At 37.0% G+C, this 22017-nt stretch overlaps 1 protein-coding gene across 1 annotated transcript; it reads left to right on the top strand.

Annotated features, from left to right (window-relative positions):
- Nucleotides 1-1517: 1517 nt before the first annotated feature.
- LOC103709223 (mitogen-activated protein kinase kinase kinase 5) lies at nucleotides 1518-21007 on the top strand. Its single transcript, XM_008794463.6, has 11 exons — nucleotides 1518-2479; nucleotides 5243-5875; nucleotides 5956-6043; nucleotides 6635-6697; nucleotides 6795-6958; nucleotides 11906-11981; nucleotides 15546-15605; nucleotides 16461-16580; nucleotides 19833-20039; nucleotides 20123-20199; nucleotides 20291-21007. The coding sequence occupies exons 1-11, from the start codon at nucleotides 1938-1940 to the stop codon at nucleotides 20496-20498; spliced, it is 2238 nt and encodes a 745-aa protein (XP_008792685.2). The 5' UTR covers nucleotides 1518-1937; the 3' UTR covers nucleotides 20499-21007.
- Nucleotides 21008-22017: the final 1010 nt, after the last annotated feature.

Here is a 22017-nt window from a genome sequence, read left to right as displayed (position 1 = left end):
GGACCCAACGGCAGCTTTTTATCCAATCGGCCAGGGAAGAGATGCTTCGGACTTTGGACGCCTCAGTTACCCATCCTTTTGGTTTGATCCCAACCGTTCGTTTTGATGGAACCGTGTAATAGGCGGTCCAGATCATCACACTGAGGAATATTTAACTAATTGGAACTATTTTTGGGGGTTCAGTTTCATTATATTGGATGGAATGGAGACCTTTGGGGAACCGAAAGATGGGTGTAAGATATAAATTTAATTTGGAGCTTTAGGGTGCTTCCATTTCTAACTGTAACAGCTTGATGCTGCCAATGCTAACAACTAGACTAACAAAAAGCTCCAAAGATCAAGGATAACACCCTAAAGCTAGCTTCTTTTGGCTTCGTTTCATCTCCGGTTACATTATGGGCTGTCATGCATAAGTTTAACGAGCGTATCTTCTGATTAAGTCCACTAATGGAGGTTCCTAAGTATGTTGAAGTTCTTAATGTATTTGGGATATGAATCGAGAGTTCATACTACTAGTGCTAGCTAAATCTAAGGTTGCATCCTGCGAATACCCTTCCTTCAATGCATTTGCATTTGGAAAGAGATTCCAACTATGCACTTCGTCAAGCAGTGTTTTAACTATGCGTAATATGGCTTCTTTCGAAGGCTTATCGAATTGTGCTATATTTATATCTTTCGTTGGACTGAACTTTTTCTTAATTAATTTGTAGCTATCATTATCAAGCTTTGCAAGATCCTAGGATGGTTTCATATGGGAAATATATATGCTCGAAACTAAAGAAACAACATAATGCGAGCCTCATATGATAGATTAGTCCGATTGTTCATATAAAATGCCTTATGTTTAGAAACAAAGAAATATGGCACTACTAGTTACATCTCATAAATCCATGTCTGCCTTGACGGTTGGCATTTCTTTCTTTTGGTTGGGATGCACTCCTTTTCAAGTCCACAAATGAAATCTTTCAGTAATTTTGTGCACCACCAACTCTTTATAACAAAAAGAGAATCAATTCTTTGATTCCTCTAATGAAATGTCCCAGCAAGATGTTCTTATCAAGTCCTTCCTTCCTCTTGCATAACATCTACAAGGTTGTTTTATTGCCATATTTAAGTGAAGACAGCCTTGCAGCTTAAATTTGGGAACTACTTTTAAGACTCCAAGAAAACAAAATAACCATGTACCAATTAAAACCATGGCATAGTAATTGTCCAATTAATAATAAATTTGAATTTAAAATCAAATTCTCAAAACATGGCTCCTATAAATACGTAGAATGATTTGATACATTATTTATACGTTTGCGGTGGTCTTTTATACGAATACCAAGAAATTTCACCGGCATGCTAAGCTGGCGCGGTCGGTCCTCAATGTGTTTCGTTGCAACAAAGTATGTCCATTGAACAGAGAACACATGAATGCATGGGTCGGTCCGACTCAGCAGACCGGCCCGACAACCGAATCCGATCTCTACGACGACGCGGTATGAAAGAAGCCAAGAAGCTGCTCCCATAATAGAATTTCTTATTCCTCGCTGTGGGCGGTCTAAAGTCGAAAGAGAGGAAACACACGCTCGAGATCGAGGGTGAGCGAGCCGGCTGTCGGTTGACCTGCGGTGCAGCGGACCCGCTCTCCCGTACGCCTCTATCCGCGTCGGCGAGAAAACGAGCGAGAGAGAGAGAGAGAGAGAGAGAGAGAGAGGAGAGAGGAGAGAAGAGAGAGGGGTCGTCTCGCCCCCACCCACCTGATGCCCGATCCAGGGCTGTGTCTTCTTATTCTTCTTTTCTCCTCCCAAATCCTCAGCCCGTCCTCTTCTTAATCCCATGGGCCACATCTCCATTCCAAGACTCGGGATAGGGTTTCGGCCGCGGCTTCTCCTCCTTCCTATGCGTTAGCTGTCGCCCTACCATGGTCCTCCCCCTGCAGCGCCGCCGCGATGCCTTGGTGGAAGAGCAGCCCCAATCCTCCCTCATCCTCCTCCTCAACGTCCTCCCCTAGACGCTCCTCCTGCTCCTCCACCCCGGTCTCCCCCCACCGGAGCGCCCGCCGGGACTTGGCTTCTATTTTTAGCCGCCGGGACGCGAAAAATCACCAGCACCAGCAGCCCCGCCTCACCCGCCAGCGTAAGCTCCGCCACATCGACGGCAACGACGTCGACGCCCTCGCCGTCGACGGCGGCCCGGCCGTCTCCTCCCGCTCCGCTAACTCGACCCCGGTCTCCCGCTCGCCGAGCAACACAGATGGCGGGCTTCCCTCGCGGTCGTCCTCGTCGCCCCTCCTGCTGCCCCAGCCGCTCCCCCTGCCCGAATCAGGGAAGCTGGTGTTTGAATTTTCGTCCCCGGGCGGTCGCCCCTTGCCCTCGCCGAAAGGGGCTTCGAGCAGGGCCAACGCTGAGGAAGCGAATGGCGCTGCTGCGGATTCTTCGCCCCCTAGGGAGCTGATGGGCGAGAGGATTTCTTCGGTATCTGCAGTTGGGAGGTAATTGACGATATGACCTATGTTTCCTGCTTTTCCCTTTTCACCACCAAGTGCAAAATTTAGGAAGGCCTACTGTTTATCTTGTGTTCTATTCGAATAATTCTCTTTCCCTGATAATCCAGGATGAAAAATCGAAATTTGTTTTTTGCTGAAACTTCGGTCAGAATATAGGATTAACGAAGAGATATATAAAACTGTACTTCATGTTCGTACTCTAGTTCATTGGTACTTCCACCCTGGATGCAGGGCTATGTTTAGCTTACTTTACCCATTGAACAATAAGAAAATAACCGACTTCCCTTATTCCCTTAGGAGGGATTTCCTTGTAAGACTTTCCTTAGCAGGGATTTCCTTACTTGACTTCCCTTACCAGGGATTTCCTGGTTCTTACTTTGGTGCCCTCCCTCCCTTATTGTCGGTCGAGTGGTTACAGGTGTTAAAAGTCATTTTTGCTCTTTACATGACTACTGTAAAATGAGTTTTTGGATTATTTTTTGCTACATGTTTTTTGATTGTTTCATGCTTTTCCCCTTGCCCAAGAACTTGTGTTTTTTAACTTTATCAGCTTATATGTGTTGGACTTTATTTTGGTGTTTTCCTCCATTGGACCCATCTTCTGCTTCCTTTGATTTTTGTAGAGGCTTGCAGCTTAAACCTAACGGTATCTGCCTTAATTTTATCTTTCCCTTTTAATTTTAACTTAGTAATCCAATCTACCTGTCATTCTAGAGATCTATTGGACCTTATAAGAAAAACTATAATGTGACGTATATGAGCAGAGCTTAACAGGTTTTGTTTCAATGAAACAAAGAAAGGGGCAAGAAGGAAGAAACCAAAGGCTGTCAATAGGCCAACTTCTTCCCAATTAAAGCAGTCTAAGAAATATAAAGAGAACAAGGTCCACCAAGAAACCAGTAGATTCCAAAGTTATCATGAATTTGTGAAATAATCTAAGAACTGCAAGAAAGCGCAAGACTCTTCTTTGAATATTAATTCATTTGGGAATAAAAACTGACTGAGTGAAAGGAGATTATTTCCTTTATTTGTTTTAAAATGGTTTATTAGGACTATATGATCTCTTGGCGCTGAAGCCACACCTCAAACTGCTAGGAACCTAGGTAATTATGGAATTTTACATGTAACAGCTCCTTTGTGGATAACATAGACTTTGATCGTGTCAAGGATTGTAGTACACATTCTCTCCCTATCTTGCTCGTATCTGCACAATCTTTTTTGTTTCATTTAGGCGATACTGATCAGATAGTGGTCTTATACCATTTTCTCATGCACCAGTTCTCATTTTTCTTACTGGTTTGAATTCGCCGATCAGAGTTTGTGAGCTTGACATTATGTGAACTTCCAAGTATTAGACAGTGGTGTAATAGATGGAACATGACATTACGTGAACTTCAAGTTGCCTGGTCTTAAGTTGTTAACAATGTGGTAGAGATGGGAGTGTAATGCAACCTTGAAGATTAGTCGATAGGAGGGGACATTTTGTAGGATACTGGTTATATATATAAGTTTTCACAATTGAGCATTGTTGCTAGCCACATACTTTAGGAAGTTGAATAAATCTCCTCTGATGCTACAAAGGCTTTTTAAATAATCTACAAAGCTATCTGCATGAGCTTGAAGTGCATGCTCAGTTGATTCTTCATACTTCTTATGTAACTACCTGTACTATTTTGCTATCAAGGGTGTATGTGATCATACATTGAATAAAAAAAGTTAATCCTAGATTGTGTAACAGTCTAGCTAAATTTTGTCCTTTTAATATCAACCATCCATTGTGGAGAACTTCTGCAGCAAGTGTATTTTACCTATTATCCGAAAGAATGACGACATAGAAAAATCTATAAATGAATATTTAGAAATCCATCTCCAAAAACTTCAGTACATGTTTTTAGAAAATTTTGCTTGATGATATGAAGGTTGGGCATGATGAGCATAAATGGGTGGAAATATGAAGGATGTTTGGAGACACTATGGAGAGCTGTTATGAAATCAAGGTTTTGAGAATGTGATGTGAAAGGGATGCAATGCCTTTGTGGGTAAACTTGCCATGTAGTAGCCTTTTTCAGAATATTCTTGTTACTGATGTTACTGTGGTTTCACAATGAATGGGCTGCATTTTAGTTCCGTTGCATGATGTGATGGGAACTTTGATGCTGCAAGTGGAAAATTTTTGCCTATATACAGAAAACATTGCAAGGGAATGGTGCAATGCTTTTTGGCCCCAAATTATTCAATTGAGCTCAGTTGTTTTGATGTCCTAACTCGTGTTTTTTTTTTTGGTATTAGGTAACACATCAGCTGTTACTGTGTTTCTTAGTGTAGCGCTACTGTTATTTACATGTTTAAACTGTCTCTTTGATTTTCTTCTTTTTTTTCTAAATGTTCCTTTATCTGTGTTTTTCATTTGGTGTTTCATGTTTGCACACGGTTTATGCAATGTTGCAAGCAGTTCTCAGTGTTGAGTTAGTTTGGTCCTGGAAAATTCTTCTGCAATTATTCTTTCTTGCAGTGTCTGTTTATGTTGTTAATGGTACTTTTGCTATTCGATAATTAGTTTGTAATTTGAATTTAATAACTGTAGATATCTGGAGTGCATTTAGTAAAAATATGTGGTTGTCACAGGGTAGCCATATCTTCTTTAATGTTCTTTAGATAATCATTAAGATGAGCATTGTTGGTTAAGCTAAAGGTATGGTAAATTGGTAACTGAAAATTGTGTTGATGTATCCTTATTCATTGCAATAGGTTGGCCAACCATACCACTCGCAAAAGTCCGGAGCACAATGATGTACCATTAAATGTATATGCTCTTAGCCAGCATATGAAGGTGTTCCAGGGTCCAAATTCTTTTGACAATGTGAACTTCAGGTTAAACATACCTGCTAAAAGTGCTCCAACCAGCGGTTTTTCAAGTCCTGTACGCAGTCCTCGAAGATTGAGTCATGCGGACATTTCCACTTCTGGCATTGTTCCTCAGGGTTTTCAACATTGGTCATCCCCAGAGGTCCCTTCTAAAGATATGATGACAATTTTTTCACCCCAAGCTTCACCTGAGAAAATTATCAGCAGCCCTGAACGCTCGCCGCTTTATAGCCCAGCAAGAAAAAGTCCTGTTTTAAGATCAAGAAATCCTAGTGCACCTCCATCACCGCTGCATTCAAAGAAGTTCCCTGAAAATCCTGTCACATGGCATGAAAACAATAGTAATATTAGTGTCCACCCACTGCCTCTCCCTCCAGGAGCTCCAGCTCCTTCACAATCAAGTTTTGGTCATCAGACTGCTGCAAAAACTGAGGTATTACCAATGACAGGTCAATGGCAGAAAGGCAAACTTATCGGAAGTGGTACATTTGGGAATGTGTATGAAGCCACCAACAGGTATGTAATACAATGTTTGATGAGTTGTAGGCTCTCTTTTCTGCTATTTTTAACACAAACAATGTGGTCTTCTTGAACAGGCACACTGGAGCTTTATGTGCAATGAAGGAAGTCAATATAATTCCCGACGACTCCAAGTCTGCTGAATCTTTAAAACAGTTGGAGCAGGTTTGATCTTCATATCATCCTATTTATACTCTGAAAGGAAAATTTTTGTTTTCTCGTGTGGGGTAAAAAACATTCGCTTGTCAACTGAAGACATTGTCTGTTGTTCATTGTCTATAAGATCATAATCGTTCAGTATTTTTGAGTAGGATTAGCATGAAACTCTGAAGATAAAAGGTTAAAGGAAAAAAAAACAACAGATTGAAATTGTAACGCTTGTCTTTTTAGACTTTCCCTTTTTGCACTGGTTTGCATGAATTATGTTAGTTGAGTATCCATGCATACTTTCATGCATGTGATCAGTCTAGCACAAATTTATCAACTTATGCCATCTGAGTCATGTGCTTGATTGTTTTTGGATATGTTATTCTCTTCAACATGCTTATCTTGTAGCCATGTTGATTTTGTTTTAGGTTGTTATGTCACCCATGTGATTTCTTTATTAGCTCACTTTATATGAGTTGTCATCTCTCTTGCTTGTACTGTTTTTGTGTTTACGAGTTTATCAATCTTGTCCAGCATCTTTTTTAGTGATTTCACTAGTCTGGTGTTGGTTTACAAACCACTGATTGGTCTTAGTTCTCTGTTTTGCAGGAAATAAAATTTCTGAGTCAATTTAAGCACCCAAATATCGTGCAGTATTATGGGAGTGAAATTGTGAGGTTTTTTTAAAGAAAATTTCCCAGCTGTATGCAAAGCTCTGTTGATAAATATGAAATGAAGAATAATAGATGCACTTTTTATGTTTATGCAGATCGAGGATCGGTTTTACATATACTTAGAGTATGTTCATCCTGGTTCAATCAATAAGTATGTTCGTCAGCATTGTGGAGCTATGACAGAATCGGTGGTTCGCAATTTCACTCGTCATATTCTCAAGGGGCTGGCTTACTTGCATAGTAAAAAGATAATGCACAGGTTTTTATCTCCATTAGAAGTTCAATGCTTTTATCAGTTTGCATCATTAAATATATCCTCCTATTCACATTGGGCAACGTAAGCGACTAAACATAAGCGACTAAATGAGAATGTCTTGAATGTTTCGCAGCATATCTAAGTGGATCTCTTTCTCTATAGTGTGCTTTCCATTTTATGATTCTCTGCAGAACTTTATATTATTTGTTATAGGTGACTGCTAGATTTTCTAGAGCACTCTTTTATTGCTTGCTTTAATGAATCATTATACATGGAACACTAATAATTGTCTGTGCCCTTGGCATTTATCTACAGTGAAAGAGATTTTACATTTCATCTGTTGAACACACATTTAGGTTAGTTGTGTTGTATTATATTTTATCAACAGAACAAATCAGGAAGTAGTGAGCTATTGGTATGACAATTTGAACTTGGACAAGTTTAAAAGGAATCATGAGATATATTCCCTCTCATCTTGGTGACAGGTTTTGACAAAAAAACTAGCATGCAAATATTAACAAGAAAAACAGTGAATTTCATTCCACTGTCTTTTTGGGCATGGTATTAAGAGTTACATTGGCTGAGGTGTATGTAGATTGCCGATTGACCTTGTTTCTTGTCATTTAGGAACTAACTGCAGGTGGTATTCATATTTTCATTGTAATTCATAAGTACATCGATGGGTTCATGTACTAGTCCTTTTCATTGCTTTCTTAGGGACCATTTGGACTTGAAGTTTTCTATTTGTCAACATATTAGATCTAACAAAAAAATATATGAAATCTCTTATTTTCCTCATTTTGGTGTTTCTTTTATTGATTTGGCCTTTAGATCATGGGTTAAAAGTTCCTTTTGAAACTTTAAAGCCAAAACATTTTGATTTCACCTAGAGCCAATTTAAAAGGGGTGGATTTGGAAGTTTTGGCTGAAACTAAGGCCCTATTTGGCATCACTTCTAGTTTGCAATTTTCAATTTTTTTCCTCCAAAAACACAATCCAAGGCAGAAATGGTGTTTGGTACCCGGTTTCTGATGCAGTAGGAAAAAGGAAGAAGGGGCGATTTGATCGACGTGGTTATGCTTCAAAGATCAATATGCAAATAGAAGAAATTTAGATTGAAGAATTCTTCACTTTGTGAAAGAATTCTCTCGGAAAGAATTTAATTAATATCTCAAAGGTTGTCCTTTACAATGTATTACATGCATATTTACAAGACATGATACCCTAACCCTAATTTGGGCATTAAACTTGATATAGAATTATACTTGAAATATAACTCGACAATAAGAAAATATACTAGAATTATTTTATTACAAACATGGAAACGCGACTAAAATTTAATACTGTCCTTAATTAAAAATTTATAAGAAAATCTGCCAAAAACCTCTAAATCCACAGTTTTCACCTGTGAATCCATTGATCTTTCAATGCTTGGCATGGTCTAGTTGGTCATAATTTCCTTGTGCTGCATTGGTTTCTTTTTTCATTTTTTGAAAACTTTATTAGTTTCTAGAAAAAAATTGTGGGCAATAAAAAAAAAATCTGATTTCCAAAGTTTTTGAAAACCAAAACCATCTATGATCATCACCACCATCACCACCTTCGTTGCTATTGCCACCATGACCCCTATTTTTGGCCGCTGCCCACTGCCACCAATTGTTGACTGCTGGTAACCATTGTTGCCAGCCATCAGCATCCATCAATCGCTGGCCATCATTGCCATTGGTTATTGGCTACCGCCACTGCTGCTGTCATTATCTCCACCACTTTTGTGTGCATCACCACTGTGAAGTACATACTAGCAAGTTTGGATTTTTGGTTTTGAGAAAAGAAATGGAAACATGTTTTAGTTTTTTAAGAAATTGAAAACTGAATGTGATACGAAACACTCCCTTACTTATTGGGCCAACTTCATTGTGATTGATTTTTGCCCTTTTTTCCATTTCTTCTTTTCTTTCTGTCATGAATACACTTTTCTTTACATTCCACTTAGATTTTGCCGGTATGAGAAGATTTAGAAGTGTTCCATCAGTATGTTCTGAAGGGATTTAGAGGAAACTAATGTTTTGACATAGTTGGCTACTTCTAGTTTTTTTTTTTTTTCAGATGTTTTGTGACCATCTTAGTGTGAAATTCACCAAACAATATATCCATCAATTTGAAATAATGCATGTACTCTAAAATGATGTTTAATGTATTTACTCATCTTAATTTGTTTTCTTTGTTGTTTAATTTATTTCCTCATTCTAGTTGGCATTTTTTTAAAATATATTTTCAATAAAATTGGAAAGCCACAGATTTTTCAACATTGCTGAAAGCCAAAATTAATATGGCTCTACAGAAGCCGAGTTTCGGAGTTTAAATGCATTTCAGAGTTTTGTTTTTCTGATAATGATTGCTTTGGAGTCTGATTTAAAAGGAAGTAGTGTTTAAATGTCCTAATTTAGGTATAAAATGCATTTATTTTTTTTGTCATTAGGGTGGTTTTCAAAGTTCATTGAGATGGTACGGGCATGTATAATGAAGATCTAAGATTCTAAGGGGGCTCCAATAAAGAGAGTTACTTTAATTTATGTTGAAAAATTCAAAGGAAGGAGGGGAAGACCTTAGGTAACATGGATGGATATTGTAACTTGTGAGAAAAGCTACAGAAAAACTTGAAATAACATCAGAGATGGTCCTAAATAGGACTGCTTGACGAGTGAGGGTACAAAAAGCTAAACTTATAGTTAGGATTAGGTTGGATGGTTGTGGTAATGGTTATAGGACTTTGTTTCCAAGTAGTTTTGCATCATCTAAAACAAGGTTTGACAGGAATCATAGGTTTATAATTTTGGGAATATCTTTGGTTCAAGAAGTTTTGAAATTGCATTATTTCGAAGTTAGATCAAGTCTAGTGACTAAGGTCAAATACTCTTGATTAGGATCTTATTTTCTTTCTAGTTTATCATATTACTGCTATATATGTGCTGATGTAATTTCTGAGAGCAATTTCAAAACCTAAGAGAGGTGTAAGTTTTGTTTTTGTAATAACAGTAGTCATTGAAAGTGAGCATTTTCTTGAAATTACTATGGTGCATAGATTTGATATGTTATAAATGGTTTATGTCACTTGAATTATTGATCAGCATGCTAAAATCTTCAATATAGAAGATCAAATGAAACTTCCAAATCTGATTTCATCTTCTGAATTTGAGAATCAAATTCAAGGTTGTTCTTAGGTTGTTGATCTTGCTTACCATTGTGACCTGCATCAAGGAATGGTAACAAACTAGGCTTGGACTGAATTATCCAAAGGTTGGTTTGTTACTCCTAGCTAGCCTGAGTTGCTTAAGTCTGACTTATACCCAACTTGACTTCAAATTCAATGTTTGATCATGCTCAGATGCGGCTTGAATATGTATTTCTAGGATTAGGCTTGATGTTGGAGCAAATCAGGCCGAAGCATATAATTTGATCCCCAGCTGATGCTGTAAAGAGAGGGAAATGATTGGTGAGAAAGGAGAGGCAAAATTTCATCCTACTGGCATTGATTGATCTCCAATGAAAAATAGGTCCAGACAATAAAGAAATTATCCAGAAAACAATTCCAGAAGAAACAATTGTTTGAATCTAGAAACTGTTTGGATCCAGTTATGTGAATTCAAATATTCCGGGTCTTCACTATAGGTCTCCAAAATCAGGTCAAAATCAGGCTGTTTCCAGATATGTATGATCAGAAAATTCTGATTCTTACTATAAGGCTGTAAAACTGGGTTAAAACCAGGTTTTGTGTGGTTCCATAAATTTGGACAAGTTCTTACTGTAGGGCTTTAGATTTGGGTCAAAACCTTTCAGTTCTGCGTTGACTAGTTGAAAGCATGCCATATTTATATCTTTTTAGTCCTTTCTTAACATCGTATGATGCTTAGGTTAAAATTCAATCAAATGGAGTCATGTCTGGACTGACCAAATTAAAAATCGCTTTGATTTCAACATATAATGTTTGTTTGAAATTTGGCCTTGATCGAGATCAGAGCTAGCAGAAAACTGTGATTACAAGCTCTTGTTTGACCTAAACCTGGATGTTTACCATCCCTACAGGAGTGAGCATCCGTGATGAGTAGTTATGGGTGGGTGGCTGGTCAAAGCTTGTTGTAGAGGGGGTTATGAGCTCAGCTTCCTTAAGATTTTACCATTAGGTTTAGGCAGTGGTGGCTTGAGGGATCATGTTATGTGCACTAGCAGGTCGGTGCATCCTGATAGTGGGTGGGCACATTCAGCTCCTTGACAAAATTGTGAATCTCTTGCAACTTCTGTAACCTTACATTGGACTTTAAGATCAAACAAGTCATCAAAAACTTCGGTTCTTAGTTCCATGCATTTTCATGCCAGTGGTTTGTGTGCTGGAATATGTTGGCTGTAATATGAAAAAATTGTGTATTGATAAGGGAAATATTGATAATCTATTCAATGCCTCTGCATCACTTTATTTCTGATAAGTTAATCTGTGATTCTGCACTTATTTGGAGGGTTTTGTGCTGAGTATGGCCTCCTTATGCATGTGCATGGTGATTTTGTCCAGTGTGCAATATTGTTGGATTTGAGCATCTTACAATGCACATGTTTTTCCATGATTATCTTGTCATCATTGCCTGAGATCATGCAAATATTGCCCTGGTGAACATGGCTAATTATAATTGGTCTTGATTTCTTCCACATTGACCTGCAAAAAAAAAAAAAATCTTAGCTATATTTGGTGCTTTGTTACTATTTGTTCTTTCATGAATTCATCTACATATTTTTGTCAATCCCCATTTTTTGCTTGTTTGATATGATACTGCTTATCCATTGAAATCATAAACTTTCTTTTCAACAATTATATTTGCATTGAAAAATTGGAGCTTTTATATTAATTTTTTAATTTAGAGGTGAATTTTGGCATCATAAATTATTGACTGACTATTGCAGGGATATCAAAGGTGCAAATTTGCTTGTAGATGCGAAAGGTGTTGTTAAGCTTGCTGATTTTGGGATGGCAAAACATGTGAGTGTGACTATTTGATTTTAAAAAGGCACAATTGCACTCGTACATCATGAACTCTCTCTCTCTCTCTCTATATATATATATATCCTTTAGTTTGTTTCCTATTATAATGTATATTTCCTGGGCATACATTTTGTTCCATTACTCATTGAATTACCTTACAGTAAATAGTGTGTCGATCCCCATTCATAAATCATACTAGAAGGAAAACATGGTGGTAATTTGTGTTGTAATGCATATTTATGTATCATTTAATATATCTATCCATGGATAGGGGCATAGATATGGATGCTTTCTTTGAGATAGAGTTTGGTTCTCAAAACTAGTATCATGTAAATCTGATACTTAATTTTGATCTTTTTCCCTGCTACTTTTTTCTAGCACCTTAACCCCAGACAGTTATTGCAAAATTTGAAATGAACCGGGACTTGTCCCAATGATTGTACCTCTCTGCATCACAGTTGGGGGTTCTGGGTTCAAATCTTGGGTGGTGCATCCCAACTACCTGGATGTAGGTAATTATAGTATGTGTGGGTGAGCCTCCCTTTCTCTCAATATCAGCAGTAATGGTTTCGATACCCATACTCCTACCCAATTGGTGCAGTGTTCGTATGGTCCGATTTTTGATACTGTCACTCGGTATGGGAGGTGTCTGAGTATCAGTTTGGTGTTTGTATGAGTCGGCATACCCTGTATGGATTGGTGCAATCTGATACTGCAAACCATGTTCTCTCTCAAAAAAAAAAAAAATTTTTTTTACCATCATTTAAACATAAAAGGAAAGATTATGGTGATTGTATTATGTGCTAGTCTAATTGATTGACTTATGCATGCGTTTATGGATGCTTTTGTGGAGGACGCCAAATGTTTTGAGGGAATGTAGATGGGTTGCCAAGGGCTGCCCAATGCGTAGGTACTAGTTGGGGTCCTAGAGTTCAAGGCCCAGATAAGATATATGTAGTCCAGAACATAAGGCAAGTGGCTCGGCATCCTGACCTTTTAGTGGCTGCCTAGGTGGCCATGTGGGCTGGTTTTTAAGACTCTCCTGTAACTTCATTTTTATTGTCATTGATACGATGGTATTTAAAGGTTTTAAAATTTGTCAAATTTTTTATCGTGAAGACAAGTGAGATAAATTTGTTGCAAAATGAGAAAAATGTAAGCTAGTATTCATGTACATTTCCTTAGCCTGAACATTATTAGTTGCAAGAAAATGAATTTCTGTGTAGTTATCTATTTGTTTAAGCTTTTGATGGTTGGAGCATAATTAATTAACAGTGTTGGAATTTATGCATTTGGTTGCACTTCTTGATTACGTTTATAAAAATGTGAAGGTTTATTCACTGATTCAAAGATCCCTCAAGGGTTTTGTGAAAAATGCTTTCCTATTAAGCAGAATTTTTTAATTGGTAAGAAAACTATCCATCAGTCAAAATTCATGTGGGTGTTACCTTCTATTGGTCAAAAAACAAGGGACGATAATTTGAAGGACAATTCAAAGGGTATGTGCAATAGCCCGCTTGTTCCATGGACAAAAGTTTGTTGGCAAGGATGTTGGCTTTATAGTTGTTTGCATGGCCTGTATTTAATTCTGAACTTCTACCAACGACCTTTTTTCTAGATAGCTTAACTTTAAACCTGAACATGAAAAGACTGATCTCACTCTATTTTGGATTTTTAACTTTCTAGATCAAAATATGGTCCATTTATGTTTTATGTTTGAGAACTTCTTAGACAGCTCTCTATCTGGGGCTGACCTTTGTGAGAAGGTGCCAAATTCTTAAGTAATGCTATTTTAGGCAAGAGAAGGGCTTGGAGTGAAACCTTGAAGATTGGTGGTAGAGACTAGAGAGGAAACATAAACTTTTTGGTTGCCCAATTTGAGCTAATTTAATCAATATTTTGAAACGCGATTCAAACGATGACCCCTTTCGGTGTTCGTTCATGGTTCAGCAACTCAATAATGGGTCGAGCGTGGGTGGACTCGTTGATTAATGACATCATAAAGAAGTAAAATAAATAAATATTTAAAATAGTATCAAATTTTAAAATTTTAAAAATGTGAGTAAACATGGATTAAAGTTATAACAATTGATTTATATAAAATGTAACTATTATACTACAAGAATAGTAAATCTTGCATCTTATTTTTGCACAAAAAAAAAAAAACAAAGAGGTGCATTGATATCTCTTACCTAATATATCTATAAGTAACATGGGATGGCAAGGTGATGAAGAGGGTCGGGAACTTGAAATGGCAAATTTTTTACGAGATTTGGGACCAACCTCATCTTAAAGATTAAGTAGTAAAACAAATTTTCATTTTTTTATATTTTTTCTCAACACCTTCAAAATAGTTGATCTGGATAGCTTGAAACTGGGTCAACCTGTTTGTGTTGAGTGATTGGACTGCCTAGGTCAATGGGTTGCGCAGATTTTTGGGATTTCTGGTTTGGGATTGACGCAACGCTGTAGACTTCTGGATGATGGGCCAGGCAGGTTTACAATCACTTGCTCAAACCATTGAATGTAAGCTAATAGGAACCCTCTATGGTGTTTCTAGACACGGAAAGAAAGTAGACTAAGAAGAAAATTTCTGTCATCAAAAAAATAATGTAAAAACATACCTAAACTACTAAAACTACCCTTAAAGGTACCGACCTTCTGTTCTATAAAGGTGATTGAAATGTATATGATGGCCAAACCAAAATGAGTACATTTCTTTTTCTATGGCAACTTTTAGAATGGAGAAAGGTGTCAGAAATGAAATATTTAATCTTTAAGTAGGGGACCGATGCTTTTCTCTTTTCATTATGAAATCTAAGTATTCCTCAATAAGAGTTAAACGTAAGTCTCTGGTAGGTAAATATATTCTCATGCATATTGCATTCTTCGTGACATCACACTTTCTATACCTGAATTTTACATGTCAAGTTTCCGTCATTATGTCGGACTTATGACACATTTTCTAGTAACTATGAAGTCCCTATTTTTTATTGCTATTAAGAGAAGTTTGTATACCTAAGTTGGAAGGATAAGAATGGCCTGGATCAGTTCATTGATGTGAAATTCAGTCTACACATCTATGAAGAAGTTTGCGTCACTGATTCAGTTTGGCTTGAGTTATATTTTATTGGATTGGTCCCAAATCCCCATAGGTGCCGACCTTCTTTAGTTAAACATGTCAACATCCCTGTGCAATCACTAGCTAGGTTGGCAAGATTTCAAATGCACATGGTTGTTCCTTCATTCCGTATGACAGGACATGACATTTTTGATGAGCTGACTTTATGGATTTGCAAGATTTGTGTTTGTTCGTGTCTAGTGTACATTATGGTTTGGAGTTCCTTTTGTTTGTTCTGTGCTATGTTATTGATACCATCTTAGTCCGTTAGCGTCCATTTGCTCCCTATATTCTTTATTTTAAATCTTTATACTTGTCCTTTAGAAGCATATGTTCCCACTTTGATCATGTATTTAATTTTCTGCATTTTTCACTAGCAGTTTTGTTTAAGTATGCTATTATGTCCAGCACTTTGTTGATTCACTTCTATTATTGATCAGTTGAGTGGAGCAACAGCAGTACTTTCACTTAAGGGAACACCGTATTGGATGGCTCCAGAGGTATTTCTCAATCATTCCTAGTATAATATCATCTTCTATTGGTAGTGATTACCTTGACAAGAAAAGCACCAGGTTTCTATTTTTGAAGATCCTCATGTGATTTGCTGTACTGCAATACATTGATTTACTTTATTGTAGTACAGTTCGCTGTTACTAATGCATATCTTCTTTATTATTTAACAAGCTATATGGCATGAATACTAGAACTTCATATTTCTATCGACTCATTAAGCTTCCTTATCATGTTAGGCATATTTTAAGCTAGAACTTATAACAAGAAAAATTATCTCAAAAGACCTTTTCATGGAAATGCCTTCTAGACCAATACCTAGTTTTGGAGTAATTTAGTAGTTCAGATCGACTCAAGACAAGGTGGTGAAAAAACTATATTGGTTATGGGCATGTGTAACTTAGAAGAGATGTTGAAATTTTTGCTTAATGATTAAGAAAGAGGAGGGAAAATCTTAATTACCATGGATGGAGGTTGTATTGAAGGTTTTTTTGGAGAAGCCAGCAGTGACATCCACTTAACCTCTTATAGAGTTTGGATTCTAAATTCAGTAAAATGAAGCCTAAAATAGTTTCTACAAAGTTATTTTGGTATTTTTTTTAATCACATTATCTTTGCTGTCTGCAAATTTTCTTTTCTTTTGTTCGCTTGTTCCTTTATTTATTTCTTTTGTCTCAATTAATGGGTTTATTGTAATTTTAAATTGTGGAGTTTTGTGGTTAAAACCTTGAACTCTTCTTTTATTCCTCTTAATATTTCAAGTTGAAGGTGCTGGCTCCTCCCTTTATATTAAAACATTGTCTCTATATCTCTAGAATAATCACTCAATCTTTCATCTATTGCAGGTGGTGCAGGCTACATTGAATAAAGATATTGGTTATGATCTTTCTGTTGACATATGGAGTTTGGGTTGTACAATTATTGAGATGTATACAGGGAAACATCCTTGGAGTGGTCTTGAAGGGGTAAGTCCTTTGATGGTGTTAGCTGCTAGTTATATGCAATGTATTTTGTCTGCTTTCAGTTGCAAATGTTATTCAGGTTATCCACTTAGATATGTGTGTATAACTGTACACCATACACTTCTATGTATATGTTAGTGGACACAAGTACGCACACAGAAAGGTACTTTAAGTTTCTATACTGCAGTGAATGCTCAGCATTGGATATGAGTCTCTTGTAATGTTATGGTGCAACAATTCTTTGTTGAACGAGTTTGAATTCATGATCATCTCTTAATTAACTGAGTGTAAATGCATGATGAATTTTGTCTTCTTATTTAGCACAACTTTAGCATCTTTATCATCGAGCATCATGGAGTCGTTTTCACAAATGTTTTAAAACCTGGACCAGCGATTGAACCATGATTCAACTATGGGGTCAACCTGAAACAATTATGATGTCAGCATTACACAATAAATATATTGATTATTCTTACTTGTAAATAAAAATAAATTAAATTTGTAATTTTATAGAAATATCTAAAAAATTATGTTTTTAACACTTTCCCGAAATAGTTTTAGATGATTATAGGTATATACAGATAAAACATAAAAACATATGATCGATATATTAATAAATAAAAATTTAAATATGTGTAAGAATGAAATAAAAATATTAAATATAATTTTCTTACAAACCCAAAGAGGCCAGTATACAAACCACAGAGTATAGAACATGATTCCTGAATAGGAAAATAAAAGGAATTAATTTAAGAACTCATGGTAAGTTGTTTCAAAAAAAATCTCATGATAAATTGATAAACCATTCTTTGTTCTGCAATCCTTTTTTTTCCAACTTTTTGCTAAATCATTGTTTTTTTTCCTAAATCTTTGTCAAATTAGAAACTATTCTGAATGTTGCTTTTATTAAAAAATCTGTACATTCTTACTATGATTATATGCAGTTCTTGTTGACAGGTTTTGTTGAGGGCTTTGTCTATTTACATGCAATTTCCTGCACTTAGTGACTTTATTGGATTAGATGCTTGAAGTCATGTTGATGAAGTGGTCGAAGCTTCATAAATTGACCAATTACATAGAGAATCGTGATATTCTAGTTTTTATATTCATTACTTTAAGCCTGACTTTCATCTGCAAAGTATCCTCTTCTGCACAAGCCAGCCTTATGGAATACTTTTCATATGTCTAATGTTAACCCAAACTAGATATACTTTTTGTTTTACAATTTTAATTACTCAAGTTCCCACCCACAGCAGGGCACTCAACAGGTTGAATGACATGTTCACAAATCTCAATTAGTCTAAGAAGATCTATGACTTGCCTTTTTCTTACTAGGCCTTTTTAGGTGGCTAGGACATAGCCAGCTGGCGAACACATGATATGTTCAAAATTGAAGATTGTGTTGATGGCAAAGTGGAGGTGATTTGGGAACAAGAAAGTCTAAAATTGAATCTTTTATTTTCTGATTTTTAGTAAGGATCTTTGTTTAAATCCCATAGGGGAAGGAATAATATTTTCTGTCTGAGAATACCTAATTTTGGGGCCTATTCTGATATTCAGTTTTGAGTCCTATTTTTAATACGGATATAACTAAATGTTCTACTTTGGGTCTAGGTTGGATTAGGAAAGTTTTAGACTTATTAGAATTGGCTCTCCTAGTGCTATGAATTTTACTATTTTAGGTAAGTTCTCTTGGCTCTTTTTCTTTTGCTACAAAGGTATAGTGAAGATCCCTTTCCTTCTAGGAGTTGTTTTGGGATGCAGTCCACAATTATAAAAGAGGGGAATTTGCTGTAATCAAGTTGTCTCTCTGAGGTTAATTAAAATTTTTTAGTTCTTCTTTCACATACTGCCTTCTTTTCCTGGTTGATTTTTGTCAACCCGGGCCTAATCTATAGCCTCTTGCAGCATGGTTGTGTTTAGAAAATCATCAAGAAATTCAGATGTGAACTTTTTTTTTAACATCCTGGCTTTCTGCAGGAGGTCCAATTTACGAGGATACCTCACAAACACTTAATTGCAGTTTAAAAAATTTATATAATACCCTTTGTGACAAATGGAATCTTCCACATGAGGTTCAAACCCCACTTCAAATCTTGCTCGTGCTAGCACTGGTTTGCTGGTGCCAGCAGTCTTTTATCAAGCTTTTCTCCTTGCATTGATATACACTGGGAGAGCTTTTATTCTCACTGTATGCAGTTTTATGTGCCATGTTTCTTAAAGTTGGAGCCCTAAATAAATGAATACTAAGTATACCCGTCCTTTTTATACAAAAGAATCCAAACTTCTCAAAATTTTGAGAGCTTTAATTACTGTCGCAGACACACCTACACCTGCTTCAAATTGCTGCTTTATGGCTGCTTACATTCTTGTCAGTATAACCCAAAACACGTCACACCTATTTGGACACTATCACCCTATCCATAAAGTATTTCTTGTGGAGGTGGTATTTGCAAGGTAGAGCCACCCCCTTCCCTCCCCTCAACCGCCCACCACCCAAAAAAAAAATAGTAATAATAAAAAAAGAGGTTCCATCTGGAAAAGTTTTTCCTTTTCTCCTGAAATTTTGGGTTGTAGAACCCGTAGATTTCCACTGCCCTTGCAATTTCATCCTCCAGCTTTGTGCCTTCAGATTTTCTGAGTTCCAAGAAAAAATTTGCTTGAATAAGCTGTTTGGCTGCCCAAACAGGCCCTTATAATACTTCTTAGATAATTGGAATATCTTGAGCAAACTCAACAACTTGTGAGCTTACCATATGCTTTCTTGATATTTTCTTAATTTAATGCCTTGGGGGAAAATACTGTATTGTGCCAATGCCTTCATAAATAATGCCCTGCTTTGTGCCATGTACGGTACTACGAGCTAATGATAGGCAACCCAAGACACCAAAACATTAAGATTATTACTCATCGTGCATGTCAAAATATTCATATCATATCGTGTATGCATGTATTATAAAGATATAATCAGCATCTTTGACATGGTACACCTTGCTGAAATACCGCCCTCCATCTTCGCCTCCAGCCATTGAATAATTAGTTTTTTTTTTATTCTAATATATTATTCAAAACTTCATACTTTTTATTCTCTCAATTTTGCTTTCCCAAAAATTAGGTCAAAATTTATCGACTGTTGAATATCTATGCTGTAAAACTAGGGGAATACTTATCAGTTATCCTCTACTTTTAATTTTTTAGATGCACTTCATTTTTCCTTATGCTATGAGTTCTTTATTCTACTTACAATGACCACAGGCTGCGGCTATGTTCAAGGTGTTGCATAGAGACCCACCTATTCCTGAAACATTGTCCTCTGAGGGCAAGGACTTTCTTCAGCTTTGCTTTCGTAGGAATCCAGCAGAAAGGCCCACTGCAAACAAGTTGCTTGAACATCCTTTTATCCGGAACTCCCACCATCACAATCTTCATGGTTCCATACAGGCGTTTGCAGGAATTAAATTGGTAGGTCCCAATTTTTACTCTTTAGTCGTACAAAATATTCAACCTTCTGAATATATTAAAATTTTTCTCGCCAACTTTGGCAGGATACCAGATACAATTCAAGAGACAGAACCACATCGAAAAGTGACTCATGCGTGAAGGGGAAGCAGTCATCTAATGGGTAAGCTAGTAGCAGTGATGTTACCATTGGGAGATATTGCGTCGGAACATCCGAATGCAGACTTATATATATATGGTTTTCTTGTAAACAGCGAGGGAAATTCTTATCCTGAAACTTCTGAATCGGCAGCATCCCGTCCCTCTCCTCATTCCAACCCTGAGATTGTGCCTGGTTTGTCCCCGAACTCAAATTATATGGGGTCAAGTCCGCCTGGCTCTACAACAAAGGTTTTGAATGGTAACTTTCACCTGTATGCATTACCCAAGCCTCATGGAAAGGAATTTTCGAATAGCTTCTGATTTTGGCTGGTTGTATTCCCGTGGGGATCAAATGAGTGATTTGAACAGTATCCAGATTCAGCAGGCTGGCAGACACGTGACACAGGCCATTCAGTTCTTTAGGAGCTGAGTTGTACAGTTTGAGTTGTATACCCGCACGCCCTCTGATTTTTCTTCCCTTTTCAGTGCTAGTTCATATAACTACAACGGTACAGGAGGTTGTGTATCCCCGGAACCGGCAGCGTTGCTCAATCTGGTGACTCTTTCTATACTGGATGGGGTAAATAGGAAGCTGTATGTTGTACACTAATGTTGCATCGAAGAACCTCATCAGGGTTGAAGTTTGTATGTAGGGACTCATGGAAGACATTGATGTGCATGATGTAGTTTTCAGAAATGAAATTGAGTTGTAGATAATTTTAGCTCTCTGGCTGTATGTTCTTTGTGAACTATCATTTCACTAATTAATTCCAGGAAATTGAGGTGCTAGAGTCACCAATACAAGTTAAACAGATTTAATTGTAGGTTTACATGAAACTCTTATATTTTGCATTGCAAGGGAATATACTTTTAGTGCACCATAAATTGCTCTCTTTGAGGAAATTACAGAGGTGATTTCAAGACTGCATTGAACATAACATAAACAGAATTTCTGCAACATATAAGGAGGAAGGTTTTGCTGTTAGAATGAAACAGGTTGCTATGAGAGAATGATTCATACAAGACAGATCAGACGGCACGTATATTTTGAAGGCCTGGTGTGCCTTGCGTCAATTCTGCACCCCCAGCATCAGCAGGCAGGATATTTCTTAAGAGTGAACTGAGCATGAGACTTTCAGATATTTCTCCGTCATACAGATCACAGAGCCTCAAAACTGGTGTAGTTGGTCCGATAAATTACATCGGGTTGGTAGGACTACCGCCTTTAGTTTCCGCAACCGTTGGATGTGCTTATATTTTCATAAAAAATATTTGCTCCACAAGGATATGTGTCTACAAGATGGTCTTTATTATTAAATAAGGAGAAACCCTGTATATCGGATGCAAGCAATGGGAATCGTCTGCTGAAGCCCAGCCTTCGGGTAACAACGACGCATGCAAAAGAATAAGGAACTCCCTCCGCTGTCCTGAAATCTGAATCAATACTTTGTAAATTATAATCAAAGAATCACAGCATGCTTACATGGACAGAAAAGTCATTTTCATTCAACTGGTGCAAGAAAAACAAGAAGTAGTTTGCAAAATTAATTTTTAATCCAACCCCATCAATAATGATAACAGAATCGGATGTCAACATATCAAGACTAGCATCTAGCTGATATAATACTGGAGATGCTTGGTATCACACAGGGAAGAAAAATTCTACTCAAATAACATCTTCGAGACATACACTAAAGCCCTTGACAAGTGCCCAAATGTATGCAACATGCATGTTGGAATCAGATAATTGGCATACATCATCAAACCAATCCATAAAGTGAGCATATCTGTCACATCTTCTATATTGACACCTATCTTGTTCCCTACACCTCTCTAGCAG

Source organism: Phoenix dactylifera, chromosome 9 (assembly GCF_051530095.1).
Source record: "Phoenix dactylifera cultivar Ajwa chromosome 9, Ajwa_hap1_PhDact_Kaust_v1.1, whole genome shotgun sequence".
In the NCBI taxonomy this organism is placed as follows: domain Eukaryota; kingdom Viridiplantae; phylum Streptophyta; class Magnoliopsida; order Arecales; family Arecaceae; genus Phoenix; species Phoenix dactylifera.
Note: the sequence above shows the minus strand (reverse complement) of the source record. Positions and strands in the feature narration are given on the sequence as shown.

Coding starts and splice junctions, on each gene's coding strand:
- LOC103709223 (XM_008794463.6), top strand. CDS start 1,938: ATGCCTTGGTGGAAGAGCAGCCCCAATCCTCCCTCATCCTCCTCCTCA. Junction 11,982..15,545: donor ATTTTGGGATGGCAAAACAT/GTGAGTGTGACT, acceptor ATTATTGATCAG/TTGAGTGGAGCAACAGCAGT. Junction 20,040..20,122: donor CGTTTGCAGGAATTAAATTG/GTAGGTCCCAAT, acceptor CAACTTTGGCAG/GATACCAGATACAATTCAAG.